Genomic DNA, 13,356 nt, shown 5'->3' on the forward strand with positions numbered 1-13,356 from the left:
CTTCACCAGAAGGGTTGTAAAGCATTGGAACAGGCTGCCCAGGGAAGTGGTGGAGTCACTGTTGCTGGAGGTATTTAAAAGCCGTGTAGATGTGGTGCTTAGGGACATGGTTTAGTAGTGGTCTTGGCAGTGTTAGGTTTACAGTTGTACTTGATGATCGTAAGGGTCTTTTCCAAGCTAAACGATTCTGTGGTTCTATGAGATGTGATTTGTAAAGGATTGTGAGAGCTGGGCTTTCAGGAAAGCCGCTGAAACTAGTAGACGTGAGCTAGTTAAGTAATATGAGTGTAAAGTGAAAGAAACCCTAAGAACGTATACACTATAAAGTTGTATACACTATAGAGACCAACCACATTCAAATGGCAGAAGAGTGTCAATCATCAAAGCCCTGCTGACGCTTGTACTGCTAATCCAGAAGCTGTAGGGTCTGGGTGGTCCGAGTCGTGCGCTCCCTGCAGCCTGGGACTGCCTCCACGGCCTCGGGGGCTGTGTGCCGTTACTTGCTTTCCTCTTGGATACCTATCTGGTAGTGCCTATCGTGCCGTTTGAACATGTCTTCCTCTTTTCTTTCCAGGGAATGGCTTTTACACTTGAAGAGCGGCTGCAGCTGGGAATTCATGGCCTCCTTCCCCCTTGCTTCTTGAGCCAAGACGTTCAAGTCCTCCGTGTCATGAAAAACTACGAGAACAAATCTAGCGATCTAGACAAGTATGTCAAAAACATCTTTCTTCCTCCTCCCTTCTTCTTCAATTTTCAGTTCTTTAAAGCCCCTGAGGAAGACTTGAGGATCCTGCTTTAAGGCACACAGGTTTCCCTCAGATTCCCTTGTTTCCAGCTGACCATACTCTTCAGCACCAGTAGTGTTTATTCAGGCCTATCCGCCTTCACCTCAGTTACATGCCATCCCAGTCCCAAAATACCACTGGTACTGCTTTTTTCCTACCACCACATTGCTGGAAAGCTCTGGTATTAGCCTGGCAATTCACTATACTTTGGGTACAAGTGCACAATGAAAAGGCAGTCCCTGCCCCAGAGCACTGGAGGTAGAGAGAACATCTGTACTGCATGTACCTATCTTATGCTCATCAATACATTCACTAAAATACTGGACGGAAGAACAGAAAGAACCTGCCAACTGGTAGGAAAAAAATTAAAAAAACAGAAGCAATGATGTGTATTGACTAATCTTTCTGTTCCTGAGCTTCCATTGCATCCAGTATTCTCCATCAGGGTTACTGATGGAGGATGATGTTTGACTCCTGTCGTGACAGACAGTAGGGTATGCATCTCTGTCTGTCTCAGTTATTGATCTGGGGATTAAGGCAGCAGGACTGTTCCCCTGTAGAGCAATTCCATTGCATTGGCTTTTCTGTGTCACAAATGCCTGTGTCGATCTTGCAAATTATATTACTGTTGTCAGTGTGTGATGCCTTTTTGAAGCCAAGCTGCACGACTGGGTGCTGAACACAAAAGGGAGCTCATCATTGTGGTGATACAAGTTTCTCAGACAGAAAATCATTTGCTGTCTCTCTTTACCTTTTGAGTTTTTCATTTTTTCTGGCTTCAATGAGACAAATTCAAACTTAGCCAATGAAGCGTTTTCAAGAAAGAAAAATCTTTGGAGAAATACAATGTATTCTGTATCACTAGGTGGTCATACAAACCCAGTGATGCATGTGTAAGTCTGGACAACACTAAGAATACAGAGTTGATTTAACATTTTCATTTTCTAATTTAATAGTTTTGTCTTTTTTTTTTCAAATATGGGATTTAACTATCCTTCTGTGTTTAGTATTTAAGTAACTGAGGTTGCAGGATAACGGAGAGAGAGAGGTTTTGTGGAAATATTTTAGGAAAGACAGTGCTTTCAAATGTGCACGTTAACATTTGCATATATACATATTTCATCTTCCAGATTGCATAATAGATTTTTGTAATAAAAATGTTGTCCCACTCTGTCCCAGTAGCCCTGAAGTCTACTTTTGACCTTTTCCATTGCATTTGTTTTTAATGCAAATTGCAAAATCCTGAGGGTACGCACGGGTCTGACTTCCAGCTCTGCCCAGTCTTTGTGAGCTGTCAGTGAGGATGGTGGAGCTGGTCATGTCCTCTGGGAAATTTTGCTCCAAGTATCTGCTCAAGATGTAGCACTGGGGGGTGTCAGGGCTTGGGAGAACTGAGTATGCACTGAGTGAGCCAACTACTGCTTTTTATGAAACTGCCAACAACCATAAATACTGACATACATCTATTTTATTTGACTTTTAAGGTATATTGTTCTTATGACATTACAAGACAGGAATGAAAAGCTTTTTTACCGAGTGCTGACCTCCGACATCGAGAGATTCATGCCCATCGTTTACACCCCAACGGTTGGCCTGGCTTGTCAGCAATATGGTTTGGCTTTCAGGAGACCACGGTGAGTGAAGAGACTGTTCATGCCCCTTTTTTTAATTTCATGTGAATGTTTCTTTTGTATCGACAGTCCATCTTTATGTGGGTGGCCCAAAACATCTAAAACTCGTTCCTTCATCAAAAGATGGACCAGCAAGCAGCTTCATGTGTGTACATTTGATGATGAGCTGGGGAGTCGAGAATAGCTCTGCCTTCTTCCTCCAAACAGCGAACAGAGTGGTTTTGTTCTCAAACAGTACCGTACAGTCTGTGCAGCTTAGCTCCAAACAGCTCTCTGAACTTAGGGCTGCACCCCTCCCCAGCTGCTGTCTCCGGAGCACTGAGTACCTTCTGCAGTGCTGGCGTTTGAGTAATTGCTGGATTTGGGATACGTTGTGCTGATTTTGAACTTCTTTCTGCACTTCCACAAACCACCCCGCAAGAATCATTTTCATAGGAGATGATGCTTTGCATCAGTGCCTTCCTCGCTGCTTGGAACAGTTACTATATAAATTCATGCAACGTTAAACACTGTGTACCGTGTTGGAAGGCCCTGTTCTGCCTAATTCTTTTTAATGATTAATGTTTAGGCAAAGTCCTCATTAGCATTCTGAACTATATTTTAGTCCTAGCCTGAAAATTCAATAGTAAGGTTCAGTTTTCTTTGCAAGCTTTTTATTTTTCTTTGTCCTTGAAATGTGCCAGGAGGCAGATGATAAACTCTTTAGCGGTTTAAAAGCATTTCACAAGCATGAGGTTTAACTGCAGTTTCAGCTGAGAGTAGTGTGCTAGATGGGGAAACTGAGGCAAGTTCTACTAACTCAAGGTCACAGAGGGACCCTGAGGCAGACCTCAAAGATATAAGAGCTGTGCAGACAGATAATGAATAACATATTATGGATAAGATTATCTTGGCAAATACGCTTGCATCCTGTTTGTCATCAAAATTTCTAGTAAAGCCACTGTATTCCTTCACATGAGCTGCTCCTCGGGATTGCTTTTTGGCTTGCATCTATCCCAGGTAGTTGTGTTCTGTTCCCTGATACCCAGCTTCTGGATCTGCTGGGCTGTGGTGAAGTCATTCATCTAGTCAAGCCTTTATCATATTCCCTCCTCCTCCTCAGTGCATATGAGGAAACCAGAGAAGAAATTGTCCTTTGTACAGGGGGAGGACACTTACTTCTTCTGGGCAGGAGTAGAAGATGATAGCAAAGACAAGAGAGCCCAGAGCTGTGAGCACTGTTAGGCAAGGAAGAGTACGCTGCTGGTTCTCAGCTAATCAAGATTCACAGCAGGCAATTTCTGCTGTACAGCCACTGTATCTGTGCCTTCAGTCTGCCTTCACCTTGCAAGAAGTTCAAACAATATTTGGGAGCTTTGCTTTTTTTATTTTCCATCCTTGTTGTTATCCTCAGGTAAGCAGGGGTGTCTTTCCATATACTGGACTCTTTCTGCAGTTGTTGCTGTTGGAGAATTCCCCTTCCTGTAATTCACTTGTTTCTCGTGTTTTAAACACACAGTATTTTACCAATGTGGTAAGAACATCTGTTCTTGTAGTCTGACAGTTTTGCTGCTGAACTTGGGCTTGGATCTGTTCTGGATTCCAGCCTGTGGCTTCCGCAGAAAAGAGCAAACTATCATGCTCTTAGTACACGGAATTTCCTGTGGCGGGGAGTTTGTTTCTCTGAAGATGCAGAGTGAATTTCAGCCTGGCCTCAGATTTGGTTTTATTCAATCAAGGTTGTTTTAGCGAAAGAGTGGTTTTGTTCCATAAAGAAAAGAGCTATTATATCATGTAAAGTGATGAGATTAAAATTAGAAGCATTCATATATGCTTTTTTGGTAGATCTGACTCATATTGTCTTGCAGTATATTTTTTCTGTCCTGGAGCATATTATGTATATAAAGTGTCAGGCATTGGAACAGGCTGCCCAGGGAAGTGATGGAGTCACCATCCCTGGAGGTATTTGACAGACGTGTAAACATGGTACTTGGGGACATGGGTTAGTCGTGGACTTGGCAGTGCTGGGTTAACGGTTGAACTCGATGATCTTAAGGGTCTTTTCTAACCTAAATGATTCTATGATTCTATGATGTACTTCAGGAGCTGGCCTGTAAGACACTTAGTTCAGGGTAGGAAGCCAACACTTTCTGCTAAAATCATTGAGACCTGCAGGTTTGGGGAGGTCAAGAATTAAGATCTAAGTTTGAATTTCTAGCTCTTCCCATGTTTGTTATCCTAAGCTGCACTGACAGTCTGAAAACGTGATTTTTCTAACGTAATTGTATTTGTATCAGAAGGTTTTTAAAACAAAACTACACCCACATAAATATATTTCGGTGTTGTTTTAGGGAGAACATAGCACTTAGAACTGGAGAGGATGTCCAAGCCATTCAGTTTTGCTGTGCTGTCACAGGAAGCCTTATTATATAATCCTGTTCAGTAACTGATTATGTTTTATTTTAAATCTGCAATAAAGCTGCCCTACGTAGCCCATTCCAGTACTTAACTCTTGTGTAAGTAGAAAGTGGCTTTCCCCTAGTGTATACCCTAAATGTTCTTTGCCAATGTCATCCTCTCCACAGGATCCCTGTAGAGGCTACCCTTTTCAGGGTAGAAAACTGGGATCATGTTCAGCCTGGTGTTTTCTTGCCTGTAGTTCTTGCTGTTCTGTCCAGGTTGTCCCGCTTTGGAGTCTCCTGCTTGCCTACATTTCTCCTGAAGTGTACCACAGAAGAGCGAGCAGCGCTTCACCACAGAGGACTGGCAGTGCTGAGGGGACCGGAGCAGCTAGATTTTTAGCTTTTCCTAATACATCCCAGCATGCCTTTGCCTTTTTTGGCATTATCTGAGTGGTCTGGTCACTGTAATTCATTTTGTCATATTCTCCCTGTGGATTTTCTTTGACACAATTACCCCACCAGATATGTGCCACCCCATAATTATACTTAGCATTTCTCCTTGCTACATGTCTTGCTGTGAACTCTGTCCTGTTGGGTTTGGGTCATCTCTCCAGGGAATCAAAGTCTTTATAAACCTGTCCTGCCACGCTTCCCAGCCTGACTCTTTGAGTGACGGGGAGCTGGTTTGAATGTTTGCTGCAGCAATTACCTTTTCATCCAAACTGTGACATCTAATGCTGTTGATCAGGCAGGGAAGATGAGATATCTGAGTTTTAAAACACCACACGGTGCTCCGACGTGGAAGGACAAGCAGATATAGCACAGCTTATGGTGAGGAGGCAAGTCCATAGACTATTATGCAGTCTTTCTGCAGCCACAGCAGCAGCAATTAGTGACCTGTGGACACAATAAGCTTCTTCCCTGTGTTGAGATCTTTCTGAGCCCCATTAGTGCTTGGCTTTATATTTGAAGGTTGAGTCTGGAAAGATTAAAGCACAAGTAACTTGCTTACAAAGCGACTCTTGTACAAGAGGATCTGAAAATAGTCCTCTGAGGTCCAGCAGGGCTTCTCTCATCAGAATACATTTATCAGTGTTCGCATGGCTGCAGATTGTGTTTGCCAGATATTGCTGTCATAATTGCAGGGCTCAATGCCTCTTTTACCTTTCCTGGTCTCTTATGTACAAACTCTTAAGGGTAGACTTTTTACCTGCTCTTCTGCAGGGCTGGTGTCTGGAGTTCTCCTCCCAGGTCATGGCTCCAGCATCCTCTCTGCCAGCAGATCTGGTCCAAATGGGATCGAGCACCTGCTGTTCTTTCCTTTCAAAGAGCTACCCAACCAGCAGTCTTAAAACACAGGTTTTCTCTGTTTCCCAGTAGAAAAGAGCTACTGGGAAAAAAAGTCTTGCAAACATGCAGCTCTTGGCATGCTCATCTATGATGCCCATAGTCTCCCTGCTTCCGCTGGTGGGCCAGGCAGAGCTGCTGATGTCCCAGCAGGTTCCTGTCTCTGCCTTCCCCAGGCATCATGTAGAGGTGTAATGCCTGATGCTCAACGCTGTCCCAGGCTTAAGGGAGATTTCTTGCAGGGTTGTATAGCTTCAGATCCTATGGCTGCACATACACAGCTTTGCAGTCTGTCTCCTGCGATCCACCTCTGGTTATTCACTCCTCTCTTCCACCACCCTTGTGCCTACACAGATGCCCACACATCTGTGCAATGATCTGGTTCAGAAACCATGCTGAAGGCATGGGGAGAGCAGGATTCCTTATGTTCAGCAGCAGTGATAGCATAATTGTAGGTTCAAGCAAAGGACGGGTTACCCTAGGTACTAAGGAACATGGGCCTTGGAAGTTTTTGCTTTTCAAAGCCTGAGGATCCTTTATCCTCATCAGAACTTTGGTAAGGGGAAGGAATGAAATGTAAAACAGAGCAGGGTTTGCATCTTTCTGAGACACTAAAAGAGGGAAGGAAGGAGGAATCTTTGTTCTTTGGTCCCATTAATAGGAAGAGTCACCGTTATCTTCAGAAATGCTTCTACCGGCCCTAAAAGCTTTGAGACTGTGACTGAGAGTCCTTTTTGCTTTAGTGTGAAGATACAAAGTCCTCTATGAAGAAAACTGCATAGTAGTATTGTGATCTTTTTTCCTTTTGCTTTTTCTTTTACTTTTCAATGTAAAACGTACTTCATTGATATCACAGGGGTCCTTATGCAGCATGGGACTGAACATGTGCAATGCAAGTTAAAAGGTACGTTTTAAGCTGGGGGATCTCTTTTAATTGTGACAGTATCTTTGGAAAGAGACTTCATATTTTTTCACAAAGAGATATCAGATAGGGAACTTATCTCAGGGCATGGATTCAGGGTTTAATTCCTTGTGTAACAGTGAGGAATAGTTTATTATAGTGGTATAAGCCCACAGCCTCTTGAGACACTGGGTTATTCATGAGCATACCAGTATTTGAAAATATAAAGTTGTCAGCTGCTCTGCAAAAACTTTTGGCATCCCCTGAGAGCAGGACTGGAACAGGTTGGTGCATCACCACTGGAAAAAACTTGTTGAAGTTCACTCTCCTTTTCTGGAGACATAAATATCCTCGAGGACTGGTTGCAGAACAATGCGAAACATGTTGTGGTGAAGCTGAATGTGGAGAATGAAAGCTAACAGGATGCAGATGGTGTGAAAATTAAGTCTGACAGAATAATGATCTGTGTCTCTGATGAAAAATGAGCAAGTGAAACATCAGTCAGTCTAGAGAATTGTCTGGTCAACAGATCTGGCTCTGCTGAGGCTTTTTTTTAATGGTCTTGTGCAGTCTGAGCAGTAGGAGAGAAAGTTACCTGCCATTTCTAGACACTTTAAACCCAAACCAAATGAAAATCAGAAGAAAGTTGTAAATCCCATAGACTTCTCCCTGACCACAGAATTGTCTGAAGAAGTTGGTAGGGGATATAGGTGTGAGATAGTCATAGAATGGTTTGGGTTGGAAGAGACCTTTAAAGGTCATCTAGTCCAACCCACCTGCAATGAGCAGGGACATCTTCAACTAGATCAGGTTGCTCAGAGTCCCGTCCAACCTGATCTTGAATGTTTCCATGGATGGGGTACCTGCCACCTCTCTGGGCAACCTGTTCCAGTGTTTCACTACCCTCATCGTAAGAAATTTCCTTGTTACATCTAGTCCTACTTATGGGGCCAGGTTATGGAATGGGGAGGAGAAGACCATGGCTGGAGTAGGTGAGGTGGAAGCAGTTAGTGTAGAGGGAGCCTCAGGCTGCTGAGAATGCACAGCCTGTCTGGAAACCTCTGCTGAGAGACGGCAGAGTGGTTCAAGGGTTCCCACTGCTCCCTCTGTGCTGACCCCGCTTTTTCCAGGCAAGTCTTTTCAGCATGCTGTACCCCCATCCTTGTCCCTTCTTTGTTCCCCCTTCAGTTTAGTGGTTCTCAAAATGGGGAGAGGAGCACAGATTGGCTTCTGGGCATATGGAGAGAAGAGCTGGTGTATCAGCTGTGATCTGAGGTACCATGAAGACTGGGGGAATAGGAGGACACTGTTGGGGCTGTGAGGCTATACCAGGGTTATTAAGTTGGAGTGGGAGTGAAAAAGGACTTAGATCCCTTTTTTCCTTAGAAAAACAATCAGTGCTCCTCCTTCCATATCTCCAGTCTTTTCTCTCTCTCCCCCCCTTACTTTTCCTGAGCAAAAATGTATGTGCAATGGCTCTAACATGCAAGAGAAACTTCTATGGGCATGAGGTAAAATCTCAGGCCCACTGCAGTTAACAGCAAAATCTCACATTAATTTATGAAAGTCAGGCTTTCCTCTGCTGTCAGAAGTGATTTGGATTTAAGTCTGTTGAAATTCCCTGATTTACCAGGAGAAGCTCAAAGGAAGAGGTGGAGTTGGCCAAAAGAAAGAGGTTGACCTGGTGAAGGAAATTCAAGAGGATGTGTTCGCATTTAATCCAGCATAAATCTATGCTGCTGCCACAAGGAACAACCCCACCTTAAACAAAAAAAGCCAAAGACAGGGAGGACAGAGGAGAATTGTTCAGAATCATGAATACCAGGATGTAAATTGGAGGAGAAATAACACTGGCTATCCTGAAAGCCTCGGACAGCAATATCCATTGGGCTGTGGAACAGCCTCCCATGGACTACGCATCATGACCTGGGGACATTTTTTATGAGAAGCAATCCTCTTTTTTAACTGTTTAGTTTATGGAATATTTATATTAATAAATGATATATTTTTATTATATAACTTATATTGACTTTTATATGCCACTGCAAGGTCACTGTGAGATGCTGTCCCACGTTGCTGTATAACAGCTGTGTCAGAGCTAGCAAGCTAGCACCCTTGTCCTCTAATAACAGGGCATCCATTTCCAAAATAGAAAATAAATCAATAGGCAGCATAAAGAGCTGGTTTGCATTTGCCGAAGACTTCCCGAACTGGTCTGCATGGAGTGAGGGCTTCTGTGCTTTGATACTGTGATTCTTACCTGCCTTGGGTTTTGCTGTGTTTTGTTTTGGTTTTTTTCTGGAGAACTCTGTGTGCAGATACACTGTTCAAACATTTTGACAAGGCAAGCTGCACACATCTTCAGAACATGATTGTGGAAGACCTGCTGTAAAAGCTGCTGATATTTTCTATATTTGCGGCAATTTATGGCAAAAGTTAAAGATTTTTATTAGGCAAATTCACTAAGACAGAATATGCCAGGTTAGATTTAATTTATCTGAAAGCTGATTGCTCTGGTATTGTCAAAATAATATTTCTTTTCTTTGTCAAACTTTGTCCTAATTCTGTGTTCATTCTTGGGGCTCCCTGCAGTGCACTTTAGAAGCGAAGGTGTGGGTCTTGGAAGAATTTGCGCAGCGCAGGAAGGAAATACAATCAGGGTAGGACTCTAATTTAACTTCCCAAGGATTTTTGATCCCACCTTAACCTCTGTAGTCTCAAGGAAAACAGAATACATTCTGTGCTTAGCAGTGAAAACAGATAAGGGCTCCTTGGTCAACATCACTGCACAACAGCACTGATTGCCCATCTCAACATGTTTCTCTTTGCAGACCTGCAGCCTTTCAATTACTGCAGTACTGCCAAGATCCAGCATACAGGCAGGTTTATCATAGAATCATAGAATGGTTTGGGTTGGAAGGGACCTTAAAGATCACCTATTTCCAACCCCTCTGCCATGGGCAGGGACACCTTCCACCAGACCAGGTTGCTCAAAGCCCCATCCAACCTGGCCTTCAACGCTGCCAGGGAGGGAGCATCCACAGCTTCTCTGGGTAACCTGTGCCAGTGTCTCACCACCTTCACAGAGCCTCCAGAAGGGCAGAGAAAAATCAGGGCTGAGTTTGATTTTCCTACACTTAAAGTTATTTTTGAACGGAGAGCTTCAAGCGCCTTGAGCGTGATGAACTTAAATACAGCAAAGGATAGTGAATTTTGGCAATGCCCACACTTTCTGGTTGGTGGGATCCCTAGGCGGTGGCATCTTATGTCTCACCTCAAAGCCTGGGTTTTACCCATGTGCATCTGTAAATTTACACATGGGTAGCGGAGTAGTTATGAACAGGCTGGTTTCTCCCTCTCCCACCTGCACATCAGCAGGAAGGGAGCTTTGGGTGCTGAGGGTAAGCAGGAGTCAGACCCTGTGCTGCAGACCTGCTTGGCTCTTACCCAGCCCTTGGCTCCAGGGGCTCAATCCTTACCTAGACCTTCTCAGAGATCCTCTTAAACACCGCTGTTGAAACACCACTGCTGAAAAGGACACTGGAAAAAATTGGTTTCTGAATTTTTCAAATACACGCAGGATTTAACCACTGAATTATGCTATGACATGACAGTTCTCTGGTTAAACCAGAGAATCTAGTCCTGAGAGTCCAGTAGGGACAAGCAGCTCATGACAAGCCAAGAGCAACGTGGGTCTGTTTGCCTTCTCCCTTAATCCTAAGCTGTGGATAGCAGAGATTCACTGGGGACCTGATGCCAACCCTCTGCATTTTCACATTACTGCATAATGACCAATAGCAGTAGTTACTGAGCTGGTCTTTCTCCACCAACTCCCCACTGGAGAGGAAGAAAGGACTATTTGTTGTTCAGGCTGTTTCCTGTCTAGCAGAACCAATGAATGAAGGATTCCTCCTGATTTCCGTCCACTGTCCCCTAACACGTCCCTTTTGCAATACCTTCTGTTCCCTTCCACATCCCTTTCATCCCTTCTTCCTATCCACTTGTGCTCCACCATAGCCACCCACGCCAGCCCGTGCTTCTCCCCTTACCTCACCTCTTCTTTAGGGAGCAGCGGGCACAGCTTTGGGTGTTCTGCTTGCTGTCCCCTCTGGTTTCCTATCTCTGCACTTTTGATCCTGCCCCATAACCATTCCATTTTTTCATTTGGTTTCCTCTGCAGCCAGCTTTTTCCTCAGTTTCTCTGCCTTCTGCTTAGTCCTGCAACCCAGGAAGGCTCTGAGGTTTTGCTAGGGCTGGACTAGTGAAAGTTCAGTAGGATCTAGGTGTGAAGCAGCACATGTTGTGTCTAACTTCAAGCTGTCTTTTTGGCCAGCTGTCAGAATAACTGTCAGAGGAAGGTCTATGTTCCCTTCCCCAGAGTGATGGGGACATGAACCCTGCAAATACTGTGTTCAGTTTTGGGCCCCTCACTACAAGAAAGACATCGAGGTGCTGAAGAGAGTCCAAAGAAGGGCAATGAAGGTGGTGAAGGGTCTGGAGCACAAGTCTTATGAGGAGCGGCTGAGGGAACTGGGGTTGTTTAGTCTGGAGAAAAGGAGGCTGAGGGGAGACCTTATTGCTGTCTACAACTACCTGAAAGGAGGGTGTAGCGAGGTGGGTGTTGGTCTCTTTTCCCAAGTAACAAGTGATAGGACAAGAGGAAACGGCCTCAAGTTGCGCTAGGGGAGGTTTAAATTGGATATCAGGAAAAATATCTTCACGGAAAGGGTTGTCAAGCCTTGGAAGAGGCTGCCCAGGGCAGTGGTGGAGTCACCATCCCTGGAGGTGTTTAAAAGACATGTAAATGTGGTGCTTAGGGACATGGTTTAGTGGTGGACTCAGCAGTGTTGGGTTAATGGTTGGACTCGATGTTCTTAAATGTCCTTTCCAACCAAAACAATTCTATGATTCTATGATCTTTTTGGACAGCTGTCGGAATAATTGTCAGAGGAAGGTCTATATTCCCCTCCCCAGAGTGGTGGGAACATGAACCCCATTGTCTTTTCCCTTTATCTCAATAGTGATTTCTGTAAAAGGGTGTAGGAACAAACATCTTCGAGACCTTCGCCTTTCTGATAAATTTGCCTGAAATGAGCTAGCAGGTGAGAGAGGACACAGGCTGATTGTTTAAACTACCTTTTCCTGGAAAAAAAACCTGCCAAAAATAGTGCTGGGTGTTAATAACTTGGCAGATGAGGAGATGGATCTGAAAGCTTTGCTTTACGCTCTAATCTGAACCTTCCTGCTGTGGCAGGGGTTGGACTATGGGAGGGCTGCAGCTTCCACTGAAGCCTCCATGCATTGCTGTCTGCATTTAGGAGCAACCAATCACTTGTATGTGCCCACTGAAATCTCTCTGTGCCTGATCTGTGGCAGTTCCCTACAGCTCAGCTGCTTGCCGTCGTTTAGGATCATGGAGACTTCCCTGTGTGGGTTGGGGGGGTTGGTGTGGATAGTGAATCTTTCATTATTGTACCTTGGACCCTGCATCTTCTGTCTCCCACACTGAGTTTTGGTTTTCCTGCCTAAAGTATGTGATGACAAATTTATGGCCATTTATAGTGTTAATGCAATCATTCACCTTGCAGATTATTTGAAATTAAATCTCGTAGTGTACTTAAATTATAGGATATAAATCTCTGTATAGATTTCATTAGTAGTCAGTTGTGCTTGGTTTCTATTATTTTTTCATCACTACCTCAGGGTGATGTTCAGCATCCTACAATTTACAAAGAAAATTAGCTAAAACAACAAAAAGTTCTTGACTTTTATTATAAACAAATCTGTAAAAATAGCTGATGGATCACCACAGAGGTTTGTCCAACTTGATGATTAATTGTACTGTATCTAGACAAATCAGTGCATGCTAGCACATATTTTCTCTCCATAGCCTGTAACCCACAGGCATTTATAATCTCAAGCTCGCTAAAAGAGCCAAGCAATTTCAAACGTTGTTTTGTTATTCTGAAGGTTCTTATCCTATTCTGGCAGAGACCTGAACCAAAAAAAAATCAACAACAGGGGTGCAGCTGGTGGAAATGTCTCTTGAGGCTCATATTGCTCAACCTGTCAATTTTGTGTATGAGTCTTGAGAGTGTAAATAAATAAAACCAAATGTAGGGCTTTACTGTAACCACATTTTACTGCATCTCTAGCACAGACTGGCCTTTAATCCAGAGCAGGTCCTCCAGCCTGTTCTTCTGGCAACGCAGTGACACTTTTCTGTGGTTAGCATGCAGTGAAAGCCAAGGCCATCAGCTGGTCCCTCCCTCGCGTGTGTCCCCTTTGCATCTGCGGACAGCCAAAATACT

General features: G+C 44.0%; 1 protein-coding gene across 3 annotated transcripts in view; it reads left to right on the plus strand.

Moving 5' to 3' along the window:
- Positions 1–13,356, plus strand: part of ME3 (malic enzyme 3) — a 149,552-nt gene that overhangs the window by 83,635 nt on the left and 52,561 nt on the right. For all 3 annotated transcript variants that reach the window (XM_068424671.1, XM_068424667.1, XM_068424664.1), the window contains exons 2-3: positions 575–708; positions 2,270–2,419. In XM_068424671.1, the coding sequence (XP_068280772.1) occupies positions 578–708; positions 2,270–2,419 (281 nt within the window). In that variant the 5' untranslated portion in view covers positions 575–577. The remainder of the gene's footprint in view (positions 1–574; positions 709–2,269; positions 2,420–13,356) is intronic.

This window comes from Nyctibius grandis, chromosome 2 (genome assembly GCF_013368605.1).
Source record: "Nyctibius grandis isolate bNycGra1 chromosome 2, bNycGra1.pri, whole genome shotgun sequence".
Classification (NCBI taxonomy): Eukaryota; Metazoa; Chordata; class Aves; order Nyctibiiformes; family Nyctibiidae; genus Nyctibius; species Nyctibius grandis.